The sequence below is a fragment of the Bacillus rossius genome, chromosome 2 (assembly GCF_032445375.1).
Source record: "Bacillus rossius redtenbacheri isolate Brsri chromosome 2, Brsri_v3, whole genome shotgun sequence".
NCBI lineage: Eukaryota > Metazoa > Arthropoda > Insecta > Phasmatodea > Bacillidae > Bacillus > Bacillus rossius.
The window spans coordinates 88,824,275-88,842,345 of NC_086331.1; the positions used below are offsets into that span (position 1 = coordinate 88,824,275).

The 18,071-nt window shown below is 35.3% G+C and overlaps 1 protein-coding gene across 7 annotated transcripts in view; it reads left to right on the plus strand.

The window, feature by feature from the left end:
* LOC134529439 (DDB1- and CUL4-associated factor 7) overlaps window positions 1-18,071 on the plus strand; it is a 200,128-nt gene that overhangs the window by 98,479 nt on the left and 83,578 nt on the right. For all 7 annotated transcript variants that reach the window (XM_063363539.1, XM_063363534.1, XM_063363540.1 and 4 more), the window contains exons 2-3: window positions 7,316-7,363; window positions 15,228-15,351. In XM_063363539.1, coding sequence (XP_063219609.1) covers window positions 15,245-15,351 — 107 coding nt within the window. In that variant the 5' untranslated portion in view covers window positions 7,316-7,363; window positions 15,228-15,244. The remainder of the gene's footprint in view (window positions 1-7,315; window positions 7,364-15,227; window positions 15,352-18,071) is intronic.

The following is an 18,071-nucleotide window of genomic DNA, read 5'->3' on the forward strand; positions in this document are numbered from 1 at the left end:
TTTTCGGTTTGTCGTGTTATTGTCTCGTTTCAACTGTTGTGCTGAATTTTTTTGGGTTCAATATTTTTGTGCTGTCATCATTTGTGGGGTTTTTATCGTTCTATTCTGTTTTGGAAAACTATTGTGTTTGTTTCGTCTTTTCGTTTTGTCGTGTTTTTGTCTCGTTTCAACCATTGTGCTGAATTTTTTTGGGTTCAATATTTTTGTGTCGTCATCATTTGTGGGGTTTTTTCGTTCTCTTAGTACATTTTTCTTTGTTTTTCTTTGTTTGTTGACCATATTCCTGTTACGGAATATTTTGTGGTGTTTATATCCTGTTGACAACAGCAATTTTTTGTTTAATTTTTGCTTTTTGTCTTTTGGTTATTTTTACTTATTTATTTTATTTTTTTAGTTTTCTTCTACAGAAAAAGTGCTTAGAAATGGCGTATATCCAAAAAACTGACATCAAGTAATATTGGAAGTCATTGACAGATTAATTATGAAACTGAGTAACTGGTTTAAGGCTGTGGCAAGTGGTGTTCAAATTCATAAAATGGAAGTAGAAGATTTAAAAGTCAAAGCAGCAGAATTAGGAAACACAGTGCCGATCTTAACAAAGAATAATTCGTATTTGAAATTGAAAGTTTTAAGCACCATGCATTAACAGTAGACTATGAATTAAAATATGCTACAGCATCAACAATGTTGAGCCTTATCTACAAAAATAAACTGGAAGAGGGACATTCTAACATTAGTACTGCTCTGAAAATGTTTCTCACCCTTCCAGTTACAATTGCGTCAGGTGAAAGAAGTTTTAGTAAACTTAAACTTATTAAAAGCTATTTGAGAAGCACGATGGGCCAGCAGAGATTAACAAATCTATGTATTATATCTATTGAACACAAACGAGCTGCTTTGATAAATTTCAATGATATTATTAACACTTTTGCAGCTAATAATGCTCGAAAAATTAAATTTTGAATTGAATTTCTTTGTATGGTTATCAATACAATATTATACTTAATTCAGAATAACATGTACCTTATGTAATTTTAGTACTTAATAAACTTATTGGTAAGAAATTAATTTTCACTGCTATGCAAACAAACAATAGTTTGATAACAGTCTATTTCATTATAATAAAAATGTATTTGTATTAGTTTTCCAATTAGTGTACTTGATAAATAAAAGTTCTCAATTATGTATAAGTGATGGTATCATTTCAACCACCGCTTCTAACGAAAAAGGGTATTTTATAATGTTGGTAAGGAGGGGGCGGCAAATTAAGCTTTGCCCCCCCCTAATGAATCTCCTAGTTCCGGCCCTGGTTTAAACAGTGTTGAAGCGACAGTTACTTGAATGTAAAGAAAAACTTTTTTGAAATTATTTTACTTGTATCTGAACGTGTGTTTCAATGGTGACAATGTACTTATTTACATGAACATACAAACTTACACTGCACAAGACAACTATCCACACATTACACGTATTACAGTATATCATACGTTAGTGATATCATTGGTTTTTATTTATAAAATGATATCTCTAGTATTAGAGTCTTTAGTTTAGTTCAAGTAAATTCAACATCAATAAAGTAAATACTTTTTGGTTCGATTAACAAATTTGACGATAAATTACAACTTGCTATTCAAATATCACTATTTTGTTGTTTTTTTAAAAAAAAAAAAAAATATTTATGCCAACTCGTGCCTCAGTCTTTACTTTAGTGCAAAAGGGATCCTCTGGTCTTGGACCTGATTATTATTGTCATGACCAGTGGCGGTTATTGCATTAGAGCACACTCGCACGTGAACCCCCTCGCCTCATTTAAATAGGCGCCTACTGTAATACTTAAATATCATACACATCGAATAATATATAAATGCAACCCATTTGGTCTTATAACCATTAGCAATATTTTCCAAAACCGCCGCTGTAGAGTAAGCGCAGCTTGCCGCTGCTTTGCTGGTATCGCACGTGCGATGGAGGCTAGGCGGGCGACGGCGCGCCGCTCGGCTCGGAGCGACGTGGTGGGGGTAGCTCCCCATAAGCCAGCCTAGGAGCACAGTCCAGGCGTGCGCAACACTATCCTGTGCGCGGCGCGACATTTCTTGTCCTGTTTCTCCCATTTTTGCTCGCTCTTCGAGAATGATGACGGCGCTGTTTGTCACGTGTTATTGTTCTACTTTAGTGCGTTTAGTGCGACGTTTAAAAAGTTTGTTTTAACTACTAAGTTAAGTTACTCGTTATGGCCTTGAGTAAGTTAACAGTCTCGGACATAAAAACACTGGTGTTCTCTAATTTGTCATTGGAAAGGAAAATCTAAATAAAACAAGCAGGCAGGCCAATGCCTAAACTTACTATAGTGCAAGTGACTAACTCAAAAAATAGGGAGTTCAGGAGAGAATTTAAGCAGGACATTTGCGAGAAAAACTCGTGGATCTGTGGATGCGAAGAAACCAACCGGCTCTATTGTTTTCCCTGCCTGCTCTTCGCGAAACGAAGTGGTGAATCTAGTTCTGTATGTTTTGGCGTCTCACATTTGTCTCACTTAAGTCAAAAAATAAAGAAGCATGAGAGTGCAGAAACACATTTGAATTCCGTCCGGGAGTTTAATCTTTTGGGGAAATTAGACATTTGCCAACAACTTGATTGTGCCTACCGTTTGAACATTTAACAACATAACGAGAAAGTTACAAAAAATCGTTATGTCTTGTCTAAAATTATAGATTGTATAAACATTTGCGGGGCGTTTGAACTCGCGCTGCGAGGTCACGACGAGACACAAGAATCTGCTAATCCTGGAATTTTTAGAGGGTTAATTAATTTTTCAGCAGAGTTAGACAAATCTTTGAAAGAACACCTTGCAATTGCAACTGTTTTCAAAGGGACTTGTAAAGAAATCCAAAACGATTTGCTAGATTGTATGCTTAAAGTCTGCCAAGAATACATCAAAAAAGAAATTTCATGTGCAAGTTTTGTTTCAGTGATTGCAGACGAAACGACAGACATATCATCTTTATTCCAATTGGTTATAGTTTTTCGCTATGTGTTACCTAACGGGCAAGCAGTATAACGATTCTGGCAGTTTGTAAATCCTCCAGGACATAATGCTGCGTCAATCGCAGAATTTATTCGCATTGTTTTGGAAAGTATTGTTGACAAATCCGAAAAATTGATATCTCAGAGTTATGATGGGGCTAGTGTAATGAGTGGGCATCACAATGGTGTTCAGGCCATTATTCAACAAAATTATATATATGCGCATTACGTGCATGGTTATGCGCATCAGTTGAATTTAATTGTGGCACAATCTACAAGCCAAAACCAACAATTCCGTGTATTCTTTTCCAATTTGAGTGATATAACTAACTTCTTTAGCCACTCACACAGAGAATTGCTGTTCTTGATGGCGTTGTTGGCAGGAGAATTCCTCGTGCTTCTTCTACAAGATGGAATTTTAAGAGTCTTACTGTTAACACGGTATACGAGTACAGAAAACAACTGATTGAATGCATGAAAAGGATTGAGTCGTCATGCAAGCAGTCAACAACAATCAATCAGTCGAGAGCTATTCGGCGTATGTTGAATGATCCAGTGTTTGTATTTTGGCTGTCAGTTTTTCACAATATAATGCCGCACGTAGACATTTTGTTTAATCAGCTACAAAAAAGGAGCATCGATGCCGATAAAGTCAGGAAACATGTTGACAGTTTTCGACTTTCATTTGAGAAAGAAAGAGAGAATATGGATAAAGTGAGAATGCGAACTGAAATGTCGGTGCCAGAGCAGCATTCTAAAAAAAAGAAAGTGGAAGATGTTAATGTAAATAGAACTGTTGCAGCCAAGGTAGTATGTGATGTGATTACTAATCAAGTAAAGGAGAGGTTTTCTTTCACAACATATTATTCTGCGGTATGCCTTTTTGATCACGTCCGGACCACCCGCTTCAAAAGGGAGGGGGGGGGGGGGGGTTCGGTGATTCTTTATAAAAAGAGCCTAATGCTGTGAACCCCCATTTTCAAAAGTCACCAGCCGCCACTGGTCATGACTCAATTGGCTCATTAACATTGTCTTTTACTGAATATCAGTTAAATAAGAAAATATCTCAATGAAACAAATTGTGTTGACGTTCTAAGATATAACACTTAAGACATCATCATTTACTTATGCAAAATTTCCTTTTGATTAGCTTGTTAGTGAAATAAGGTACTTAGTGTTGTAAGTTTTACTCAATTATTAAAACAGACTCCTTGTTGGGCAACTTCGAGTAATTTGGGGTTGGAAGACAAACCTCAGTGATCCATGTCTCGATTTGGAACTGATCGAGAATACATTACTTATCAGTGGTCTCCTTCTGTCCTACTGGTACGGCAATCACCGCGGTCTTTCCCTAGTCACTGCTCTGGTTCTCTCCTTTTCGTAACAGACGTTGATCGACCCGCGTCGTCGTGGTGGATGCTGCACTCCAGGGTCCGGGGTTCGTGTTGTCTCCTCTAGAAAACCGGCATCCTTCCTTCAGCATTGTGGTGATGTGGGTGCTGAACTCGGGTCTCCTAATCCGCAATGTCTGCTTAAGTAGCGGGCATTTTTCCTTCCGCGTCGTGGGACTGATATTCTTCTTTTTACTTCGTCGGATTTGAATATACTCTCAAATATAAGGCCAATTACTATTGCCTGTATCACGTCGATCTTGAAGTATAATTCGTCAAGGGCGGTCACTACCTCTTCTCAAACATCGTAGTGCCGACAAAAATTAAATCATGTAAATATATTAAATCTCTACTGAAACTCCTTTACCTTAATCTTGAAGTTTGACGACAATCTTTCCATTTAGCTTTCTCTATCTTCTGGAGCTTAGCTATAATAAGTCTAGCTCGGACGAAAGTCGAACAAAAACTGACTTTCCAAATTTAAAACAGTTCAATATTCTGTGTCATTCCACATCTAGCGGCAAATGAATTGCGATTTATTAAGTGTTATATCGTAGAGACAATACAGAATTGTAGTAACGTAATTTTTCATTGGTCATTACCAAACAAGGCCTTGATAAAATTTTACTCCGAGAAAGTAATAAAATTAATGTATAAGACAAATTGAAATACTCATAGAGAAAAAGGTTGCAATTAACTTTCATAATAAAGCAAAGACATCTAACATAGAGAGTGAAAATAAAACATGTGAAACCAATATTATACTTCTATGGGTGCTTTCCAAAGTACCTCTATAGAATGTGATTGTAAATAATTTACTTTTAAATACACTCTTAATCATTACTGTGAAATGTATTTACTGGTTTTTTCAAGTTTAAGTATCACAGTTTTATGTGTTATTAACCATAACCACTTTTTTCTTTCAACTGAAGGCAATTTGAAATTTAATATGTTCTCTGGATATCCAATAAGAGTCAGCCCGGTTGTATGTTGTACTCTGGTTAATCTCTTAAAAAATGTTGATTTGTGAGATTGTCATATGCATTTTTTCTTGGCTTGAGAAAAATGTACTTTATTTACAGGATTTTTTTATGTTTACAATTAGTAATACAAATAATCTTAGATAATCAAAATACTTTGATTAAACTTCTAAAAGTCATCTTTGACAACAACCTCATAATGAAGCATACTCCTATTAATATTGAGAATATACTAGAGCAAGTAGTTTTATATTTGTACATTTTATAACTAAAACAAAAATCAAACCAAGGATTTGAAAGTGCTCATTTCAACTGCCACAAACTATAACTAACAGGATGTCTCAAAATAATTTTCAATACAGCATAATCCATAAGAATTATTATTGTTCTAGAAATGGTAGGAAGATTATTAAAAATTTTTGCTGTAATATGTAGATAAATATAGCAAAAACTACTTCTGACAGCAAATTGAATTATGTGCACATTTTGCATATGTGTATTCATTTCCCTTTTCCATTTATACTTTCTGTCTAAGCTAGTAGTTATGTACACAATTTCATTTCTGGTTCAATGGAGATGTCACAATAAATTAAAGAGAAGAATGTAGTGACTAGAATCAGATTTAAGGCCAATGCAAACATTTAGTAAACATATTAAAGGGTACTTTACCGTCATTGTTAAATGAGGTGTTACTAATCATTTTGGAAAATTTAAGAAAATAAATTTTTTTTTCCTATTTTTTATAGACATCATTCACCAATAGTTGTCCAAATAAAGTTTGTATCAAGGCCATAATTAGTCAGGGGTCAAGATGTATGCCAAACCAGCCATGTAATGATCTATACTTAAAATATAAATAGGTACCATCCTATTTATAATATGATATTCATCCTGTCGGTGGGTAGGTATTACACTATCCTTAAAATTCTTTAATTTGCAGGGCTATGATTTATTGTTTGAAAGATATTAGTCTTATAAATGTATTTAGTGTATTTGAAGGTTTTCGGAATGCCGTACGTTCAACCTTGCTGCCTGCAATAGGGATGGGTTCTCCATTCTTTTTACAGGAAATGCTGATTGCAGTTTACAAGTACATACAATTATCAGTGAACCTTTATCAAACATTAAATACAGTCCAAATGTTTCCAATGCATATTACTCAAGGGTTGCAAGAACATGTCAAATCTGGAAACTGAAAGCAAGACATTAAGCCAAAAACGGGCAGTAGCTCTGCAGCACTCATATAGTTAACATCATTATAAAGTTGCAAAAACACTTATGTTAATCGTGATGGAATTTAGACAGGTCAGGCAAAACATATTTTAGACAAAGCAAGTAACAAAATAAGAGAGACTGAGGCACCATTTGTGCCGTTTCTGCACCTAACTGGCGGAAGTACAACTGGGGCTAGTAGTTAACACAAGCTATAACAATGAAGGTAGTCATGGACATCTGTATAGTGCGGCTGCTGGCGACGAAGTAAGCTTGACCTCGGAGTGAAACAGCTTCGCACAAGAATGGAGGTTACCTGAAGGCAGCGCTCCCAGCAGCGGGAAGCACTTTACCAGGGAGGAGGAGAGGAAGGGGAATAAAACTGAGCTGACATGAGACAGCGCCCAGCTATTCAAGAGTGGAGTATTGATTGAATCAGTGTGGGGAAACTGGAGCACCCTGAGAAAACCCATGGCTCGAGGCACGTCCACCATGTTTTCTACTTGCGACAAACCCGGGTTTGACCCTGCCTGCAACCTGGGTTGCAGTGGTAGGAGGTGAAAGATCTTACCACCCAGCTAGGCTGACCTATTTTTTGAATAGTGCGCTGTTGAATCTGAACAATGTTGGTGTATTTAACTGGGTTTATTAACTATCCTACTGGTGAAGCAGTTTAAATTTATTTTAATACAATTTTTTGTATTGCAGGTCATCACTCGACCACTTCTCTCCTCGCCTATTCAACAGATGCTCCCGGTAAATGTTTTTAATTTATATGTTACAGTATCTAGTAACTTTGTTAATATAAATAGATATAAATAAATTGATTAAGGCTTGCATTAGTATGGTCATACAATTTGAGAATTGTAGTAATTTTGAACAAGTTCATTTACGTGGCGGCTCTGAATGTTGTCCTGTTACCATGAAATTTTATTTTGACACGTAACATTCTGATGATAATTTGACTACCCAGTTACCTAAAAACAGAAATGTATTAAACTTACTACTCCTGAATTATTCTTGGCCTGCCCACCATCTTGCCAAAAACTGAAATTTTTTTTGAAAACATAGATTATATTAATATAAATTATTATTTTGTTTTAATCGTATTTATGTCAATCACAGCCATGTAAACTGTGCCCTACCATTTTAATTTGTCACAGTATTGTGAAAATCTTAAAAATTTATAAAATTTAAAGAAATAATCTACACTAGAACAGCTAATGTCTTATGCCGTATCATAATGGCTTTATGATCACCATCTTCAGTTTTTTAAAACTACATTTTCAAACTAAAAAAAAATATCTGAAAAAACATTTTTTAGTTTTATTTAAAACCAAAAAAATTTAGTTTAAACTCAATTCATATGCACTGTATAAAATATATTTTTACTTTAAAATTTTTTATTGTAAAATTTAACTAAAAGAGTTTAGTTAAAAATTTTGCCAGTCTTTATCACTGTTTTAGATTAAACTGATCTCCACCATCACAATCAAAAGTCTGTACTATTTTTTACTGTCCCTACATTCTCCCATCTTAAGTAATGACATCTTTCACTACACAATTGTCTGCCTTGCCTTTCCTATAGTGGATATATTCTGTATGTCTGGGTGTGCAATATTATTACTCCAGGGTGTCTACAGGTAATGAAAAAGTAAGGGAACTGAAGGGCTGGTTTACAAACATCAAGAAAAAAGTCCCTAAGCATCAGGCCACAAAAATTTAATTTCAAGCAGCATTTTTCTAACTTATATGTTGTTTTTGGACTCTTCACTTCAGTTTTTAGTTGCATGTGGAAATTATCTCTGAAAATGTTTTTAGTTTTCTAACTTAAAAATCAGTACGTTCCTGCAAATTCTAGAAAATGTTGTATTACATGTGCTCAAGTTTAGTTATGGTATATGTAGATTTAAAATTCACCATTTTATAAAAGAAACTTAGGACAATTTAGTTGTATGGTTCTGAAAATTTCCTGAAATTGGTTCACTAGATATTTGTAGATACTCTGTACTCAATGCTGCAGTAAGCTGCAGAGAGCATGTGAGTTGCTACAGGAAATGTTTAAAAGTTGTGCCATGGGTATCAACATAACTCTACATATATATTCTTGTAAATTATTGCACTTTAATAAATAATTATTACATGCTGCACATGGATTGTTTCCATTGAATGTTGCCCTGGGTTAAATCCCAACTCCCTGGCATGACTCAGAATTAATGAGCTCTGAGCAGGGACGTCGGAACATTTTCATGAGTGGGGCGGCGAAAAGATGTATCACACTTACCTCAGTCCTATGAGCGGAAAGGGTGGGGAGGGGGGGGCCTCCCTGGAAAATTTGAAATTTTAAATGCAAAATTGTGCTATTTAATGAGTTTCCAAACCAAAATATTAAATATACCATTCCAAGAATTTGATGACGTAGTATGTATTAAATATGGATTAAAATATTGTGGGTAGCGGGTGACAAATAACCTAACCCATGTGATCTACGCTTTAGCTTCGGACTAGGAATTTAATGTCAATAGATATTTTTTTGGTTCCTTAACCTGTGAACATTGGTAGCTTGAACATATTATTTCTAGGAATTTTCAAAATACTTTTTTTACTGAATTTTTATTTTTCAACTTAAATAATATGTTACTACATTTAAAACTACTACGATATGAGTTCCAGCGGACTGAAATCCAACTACTAAGAAATAAATTTAAGAAATTAATCTTAAAAAGCTTATAAATAATTCATTTCATTATCATAATTTGAACATTTAAAGCAAATAATAATCTTATTATGTATGGCTCTATTTCCAGGAAAGTACTTTTATGTTTTATCCCTGAAAAATTAGATTTGAAAATTGAACTGATTCGTACTGGTTCTTGAAAATATTCAGATACAGACATTGTTAATTTTTGAAATACATTTCTTATTATATAACTCTAATCAATTACTGTCCTCAGTTTCACTAATTCATGACAACTATAGCAATTTCACACAAAACCACTATTTACAAAATATAACCTTTTAAAAAATTATACTAGTAATATCCAAAAATTTTATTGAGATATAGGGCCTACTTCACAGTAATTAGACATTCATATTTTAACATTTCACTTACATAAATTCACTTTACAACTATCTTTTCACTTTCATATTGCTTCTGTCATATAAAAATAACACATTTCTGTAAATTATATCTATTTTCACCATAATAATTACAAACCTAATATAACATTTCACAGTTATGTACACTTTCAGATCCGATAGGTTGTGTGTTCGGCTGCTTGATGTTCTTTCAATATTCGTTCTTGGTAACTGTTATGATGAACGATGAGAACAATAATGTAACTGTTATTGTTTGATAATGGTTAAAATGTAACAGCTACGTTAAATAACGCTCATCCCTAGATCTCGACCTCTCGACAAATCGCCGCTCTGTTCTGGGCCATGGAATGGCTTGATACTCTGACAGTAGTTGTAGTACAATTTAAATAAAATACCACTATAGTCCAGTTAAATTGTGTTTTTACCGGGAAAGTTTTGGGGTAGTTTTGATTTTTTTAATTCTTATGTTTTATGGGGTGCTGAATCCGAATTTGAGGTTTGCTAACAAAATTTTGTGATGCAACATTAAAAAAAAATATAAAAATGTAAAAAACCTCAATTTTTGGCAGTTTATTGCTTATGACTCGAAAACTATCAACTTTTTGTAAATAACATTTCTATTCAAAATCAAAGTATCTAAAATTTCCTACAATTTGTTTATTTATGTTTTTTTTTTTTCTCCGACTAACCGTTTGTGCTCAAGCGCTAGTTGAAAATTGGTGTAGTTTGACTGTGACCCCAAAAACTCACTTCTTCCACTCCAAGACTCTAATTTATTATTAACAGCTGTAATTTAGTGAATCCTTTCAGTTATCTGTACATATCTTACTTTGATCATATATGTGAAGATGGATACAGGTCATTTTTCAAAAATTACATAATTTTAAAGTTATTAAAATAAGTCCGAAATTGTACAAATTTGGTTACAAAAAAATGAAATTCCAACGAAAAATCTTGATACAAAATTTCTTATTTTATTTTATTACAAATGTTTATATATTATATCCACCTCTATATGAGCAAAAATTGTATGTGCCGTAGTGGTTTAGAGATTTCTGGCTGAGGTTCTTCGAAGGCGGCGGGTTCTGACATAGATTCTGGTTTTTCTATCGTCCGTGTTGGGGTTTGTACATCTGGAAAATGAAATAGGTGGTGAAAAAACTACTTGTGACCATATCTCAAGGAGACATGAATGAATACGAAATAGATTGTGAGATTAGACATACTTTGCACATTGTGTAAGCATCTCTCTTCAGTCTGATCTCAATCTCTTTCTTCGGTCTCTTCTTCGTCTATGTCAGTGCTGTCTTCCGGGGGCTCGACGTTATCACACAGCCCTTCGCACGATGTGCAGATCGGAAAGCAAAGAAAACCTGCCTTCCTGCATCCACAATTGCGTTGGAAGCCTTTTTTACATTTACAAGAAATGTGCTTAAGTATCGAGTCTGGTGCAGGGTTGGAAGTGGTTGGAACTGGCACGATACCACCTCTGGTTTTTATCCACTCCCACTCGTTCGGATCTGTTTGTTGCTCGTTGAGTGTGTTTTGACTGGATAACCATTGCTGCACCTGAAAGTAAACTCTCAGTGAATGTTGTCGTGCAGCAGCTTCGGTGGGGGGTAATGAGGCAATGTTGGTTTTATTTTTGTACGATGAAGATACATATTGCCTGTATCTCAAATCGTTCAGGCTTGTATCATGACCTCTCCCATATAGAGCGATGAGTAACACGTTTCCTGCTTCGCAATCTCGTCCTGATGTGCATGAGGGTTTTTGAAAGCATCAATGATTGCTTGCAGGTCATTGTTCTTTTGCAGGACTTTGAGAAATTTCAGTTTTCCCTGGTTAAAAATAGCAGAGGTAGTGTCACAACCACTCATCACGTGCAGGAACAATATATGGTCTGATAGGATTTTGTGAGTGGCAAGATGAGGATTGTAGAGCGCTTGTGACGCCTTTCCTTTTCCTGGTTTCAAAAAGAAGACATTTTTTATGTCTGGGCTACACAGGCCAATCAAAATCACCAAAAGGTCTATATCTTCCCCCACCACTGTTACATATTCATTTGACGGGGCCAACTTAAGAGCTGTTGTGATAATTAGGATGTCAGCATCCTCTACAGCATGCTGTGAATACATTTTTGCATCATGAAATTTTTCCATCAATATTGAAATCAACCGGTTCTTGTTTTCGCAATTTGCAAGGAAACTCTCCTGTGAGACAGTGGGCACCATCGATTCTGTAAATGATATTGCAGCAGATTGTTTTCTTTGTGCTCTTCTCAATCGTTCTATGCGCTTGGTGCTTTCACAAGCTTCGTCAGGGTAGCCATCGAAAATGACAATGGTATTTGAGTTGAAGTTTGACTTGACATATTATACATAACTGCTGCAAATTTCTGCATATGTCTGGCCATGTTGCCATTTGACCCGGTGTAACAAAAACCCTCCATCGATGACATATTTTGTATTATTCAAATCTGCCTGTTCAATCGGTGCAAAAGCCCTATACAAGCTTGATTTTGTTCCTTTTCTCATCCCATGCTCATCGAAAAGAGAGAGAGGATAGGGGCTACGTTCGTAATGCAAAAATTCCCGCAGATCTTCATCTGAATGTATCACGATAGTCATTCGTTGAAAAAGTGTGATTGGATTGACGACTACAGCCCTATTTTGTATCTGAATGGAGCTGTTCATGATCGCAAGAGGCTACAGGGAAAGTAGGGCAAGAGGGGGAAGGGAGTGTATTGCAGTGGAGACATTCCATCTCCCTTCCTGCATTACTAACCGTGTGAAGTATATTCACAGTAAAGACGAGTAATGGATCCGAATGTAAAGCGTAAAAGAAATAAGCAACGAGAGAGAAATAATATAATAAATTATAATAAAATAACATTATAAAATAAGAGCACTTACTAGACGGGGCAGTTATAAAATCTCTTGTGGAGGTCGGGAGAGAATAAATAAAGATAAAAAAGATGTACAAGACGGAATTACACTTGCACAGAATTTAAATACAATAGGATTATAAAAGTGTTTTTTAGTACTGGAGATGGCATAACAATTTAAACCCAGTTTCATTGTATTTAACTTAAAACTAGGAGGGATTCACTTAATGACAGCCGTTAATAATAATTTAGAGTTTTGGAGTGGAAAAAGTGGGGTTTTCTCGGAGAAAGCCAATATACAACAATGTTCAACTAGAGCTTGAGCCCAAACGGTTAGTCGAAGAAAAGAACATAAGAAAGAAAAATTGTAGGAAATTTTAGATACTTTCATTTTGAACAGAAATGTTACTTACTAAAAGTTGATAGTTTTCGAGGCATAAGCAAAAAACTGCCAACAATTGAGATTTTTACCTTTTTTCTTTAAATTTTTTTAAATGTTGCATCACAAAATATTGTTAGCAAACCTCAAATTCGGATTCAGCACCCCAAAAAACATAAGCATGGAAGAAATCAAAACTACCCCAAAACTTTCCTGCTAGGGGCCCTTTTGAGAACAAATTGACTGGATTATCTAGGAATTTGCAATCATTTTACAGTATATTGACAATCATAAATTTGATTTTCTAATCAATGTGATCACCAATGCAATGTTTGTAACTACTGGTTGAGAAAAATACTACTCGGACCAAACATTTATTCTGGGAAAAGGGCGAAATGCTACTCTCGCCCCCCCCCCCCCCATACATAACAGCACAGGGGCGACTCGCCCCTGCTGCTTCCCCTGTTCCGACGTCCCTGGCTCTGAGCTGGTAGTCAATTGGTTTGAGCCTGCTATTATTTTGGAGGGCCTATTTTCTTAAGTCTCTGTGCAAAATAATGGAATGTAAAATCCCTAGCATTATTTTCCTATTTTCCATTGAATATATCCTTCCAATGAATGACGTTTCAAGGGTTGTATAGATTACAGCTTTGCATATTTGATAACATCCTGTAACACCTCATACAACGAAGCACTGCACTTTATCCTTCATCCTTGTATGCACACTGTGTCTGCCATAGGAAGACCTCTTGGCTTTGGAAGGTACTAACTAAGTATGAAAGCTGAATCGCTCACACATTTGTAAAATTAATAGTGTTCATATCTTACGACCAGCTCCCTTTCATTTTTGAAGTGAAAACTTCTATAGGAAGGTTTGGATAGGGAGTAAATTCATGTAAGTCGTCATTGACATGGTCATGTAACGTGAATGTATACATACATACATACATATGCATACATGCATACATACATGCATACATGCATACATGCATACATGCATACATGCATGCATACATGCATACATGCATACTCAGTGGTGCGCGCGCAGCCAGTACGCGTCTTCAGTCCCTGTACATCAGTGCTGTGCAAATGTGAATTGAATGTGTGTATACAGTGTTCAAATTGTGTTTTTATTCAATTTTTATTTTAAATCTTAAGTATATGGATACTTTGCAGTGAAAAGTGAATATAAAATATATTAATATTCCCATATAGATATATAGTTTGAATAAAGAAGAAAACTGAGTCTTTGTAGCATTATAATCTAAAAATAAGAACATTATTAATTGTTTTAATACCTACAATTACTATGTAATGTGTATTTTATAGTAATTAAGGAGTTATTTTATTAACGTGATAAAACAAATTTGTTGTGTGATAATATATTTTCAGAAAAATTGCGAAAAGTTCTCTGATTTTTATCAAAAATTAATTTCTTATGTTACACAATTATATTTTATAAAGTTAGTATTTCTTATTTCAAATTATATTTGTATTTTCTTAATTCTATTATTAATATTAATAATAGTTACCTCTTTTATTATTATTGTTAATTATATCATTTGAAGTTTAGGAAAAAATGTTGTGTACATTATATTGTTATTCTCTCTAAATATCTATTTTTAATATTTTTTTAGATCCTCGATTTTGTGTGGAAAACAGAGTCTTTGTAGCATTATAACCTAAAAATTAAGAACATCATTATTTTTTTTTAATACCTATAATTACTATGCAATGCATATTTTATAGTAATTTAACAGTTATTTTACTAACGTGATAAAACAAATTTGTTGTGTAATAATTTTTTTAGTAAAAATTGTGAAAAAGTTTTCACTTCTGTCGGGAGTCCTCATGACTGCTTTGAAATTTTTTTAACAACCTGTTTTTAATGTACATTCAAGAGATGCCTATTATATACTATTTCTTATTTTACCATTATGTTTGCCCTGTGAAAATGAGATCTTAATAAGCTTGATCCAAGTTTAACAAACAGTTCTTAAAATTTGTCTTTATTCATTGTTATCATATTTAATTCATTGCTATTTAATACAAAACTTTTAGCGAAACAGCAATGTGTGGTAATTTTTTCATTTTGTGACTAGCTAAAATTATTTTCTCACATACTATGAGAATACACAAAAGTCATTCCCATTTTACTTTGTAAAAACCTGTCTATAATTCAATATTGCTTTTTACTTTTTTGCAATAAAGTGCTATTTGTTAAGTAAATTAATTGAATTGTTTTGTTTTTATAGGCAAGGGGCACTTTAATATGGCAGTTCATACAGCACCTCCGAAACGAAAAGAAATATACAAGTACGAAGCACCATGGCCATTGTATAGTATGAATTGGTCTGTACGTCCGGATAAACGTTTCAGGTTTGAAAGCTCATGTTTTTACATGTTTATTGCTTGTTCAATATGATGATCATAACCCAAAAAAGTAATGGTATTTGAATGTGCATTGTAAGATATTAACATCCCAGATCATTCTTTCAGTCTAAACTTATGATTGTAAATAAACCCAATTAAATAAAGAGTAAAACTTATCAATTAATTTGTTATCTTAAAATGTAGTAAAATTTGAACTATTGCTATTTAGAACTAACAAACTTTCATGAACTTTTGATTTTGGCTATACTTTTTGCAGCCCTACATCTCTTACTGGTATACAACATTTACAAACAAATTTTCTTTGTATATTGCTCTTTTAACAACCCTGTGTCTGTTACTCAGAAATATGGTACTAACCAGGGAAATGGGACTTGCTCTATTTTTGTATCCTTTTTTTTAGCAGAATATATCAGTTTTAATTTTACCATCTGCTGAAGAATTTTGTTTTCTGTTACATTGCTCCACACAGAAGTTGCCAAAATACAAGAGGAACAGTGAAAAATTGTCTATTTATTCTCAATTTATTAAACAGTCATTAACTATCTCACTGTCCTGCCTCCTACAAGAAAGTGGTGACTTACAGGGAGATTTCTGGATTGCCACCTCATTCTGTTAATTTTTGTAGGTTGTAACATTCAGGGGCATATGCAAAAGGGGGGATATTGATGGAGGATAGACCCCCCTCCCTGAAATCCTAAAAAATACAGGGTGTCCGAAAAGTCTTTCCCTGATTACACAAATTAATAACATCGGCTAGAAGTAAGATAAAAATATGAAACTGGTGACAAAATGTTGAGAAACTATCCAAGTTTTTTTCAAACATCAGTACACTTCCAAATGAGCACCTTTGGTAGCACGTAGCACATCTAGTCGATATTCAATTTTCGTCCACACATTAGCCAACATCATTGGAGGGATCGATGCAATGACTGGTTATCTGTTGTCGAAAGGTTGCAATATCTGGTACATGTGTTCGGTAGACCTTGTCCTTGACATAACCCCATAAAATGAAGTCTAATGGGGTTATGTCAGGAGAGCATGGAGGCCAAACCGTTGGTCCATCACGACTGATCCATCGTCCAGGAAAGGTCATATCAAGATAGGGACGGACTTCCAAACCCCAATGAGATGGTGCACCGTCTTGTTGAAACATGACAGCGGGGTGATACTCAAGCAGCTGAGGAACAACATAAATTTCTAACATGTCCAAATACACTGGAGTTGTGATGGTTGCCTCAGCGAAGAAGAATGGCCTGATAATTCTGTCATGTAATAGCGCGCACCAAACATTCAATTTGGACATCCTCTGGTACACTCCATCACCTCGCCAGGGGGCTGTGAACCCCAAATGCACACATTATGGTTATTCCCTACTCCACTGACAAAAAAGGTCACCTCGTCAGAATAGGCAATTCTTTGGAGATAGCCATTATCGTCCTCCATACGTGATAACATTTCGACCGCAAATTCATATCGACGTGTACTGTCATTGGGCAACAGAGCCTGAACAATTTGCACTTTGTATACACGAAACATGAAACGTTTGTGTAAGATATTGTGGAGAGAGCTTTTTGGCATCTGTAATTCACGTGAGGTCCTTCGCACAGATTTCTTCGGACTTCGCAGAAATGACTGTTTCACAGCTTCCACCCTTTCAGCTGAGGTTGATGGTCGACCAGACTTCGGAAGGTTAGCAACCGATCCTGTGGTCTTGAACTTCTCATACCACGTCTTAATGCTCTTGATATCAGGGGGAATCTTTCCATATGTGGTCTGGAAGTTTCTCTACACTGTTATTGGTGATCGTGTCTCGTGGTACCACAGGACACACAGTGCTTTCTCTTGATTGGTAATCATGTACAGCTTCCTGGGCACTACACCTCAGACACTGCACACCTACTGCGAACCTATAACAAAAAAAAACTTGAGTTATGACCTAACATTTTGACACCACTTTCATATTTTTATCGTACGTCTAGCCGAAGTTATAAATTTGTGTAGTTAGGGAAAGACTTTTCGGACATCCTGTATATAATTCCTACCAAAAAAGGAAATAATTTGAAAGCCAAGAGAAAAGTGTTTCTCTTCACCTCCCTCTTCCCCCCAAATTCTGTGTATGCTCCTGATAATATTACTTGCACATTGTACCTAGTACATATTATTCTGTACTTTGTTATTTTCATGTTTTGTATTTCTTTTTAACTTAAACCTGATGAGCTGGTTCTAGTAATACCCCCCTTCACCCCACTCTTTTATAGTCATATTTTATTTCTGCATGACATGGCCTCGTTGGTTCAGTGGTCAGACCAATCATCTTCCACCAGGACAATCCTGGTTCGATTTCCCGGCAGGTTCGAACTTGTATTCTACTGTCAATGCTCCATTCTCGTCTCATGCCGTCACCCCTCGCTGTCTCTGAAGACCCAGATATAGACAAGACACTCACCTCTAATTCATCCATTGCACGAGGTTGCATTCCAGTTGAGCTGGGTTATAATCCTGGTTGGAACACTGTGATTTTGGCTTTCCATAACTCCAGGAAAGATGCTGGGATGGTTCATTACTAGAGACCAGGGCCTATTCCATCCACCCTTACTTTCCTTTAACAGTGTTGTTGAGTTCATCCATCATTAATGACCTCACTTTCAACAAGCCTTTGAGCCCAGGTAAAAAATACAGGGTGTCTACTGACCTTGGAAAACCTG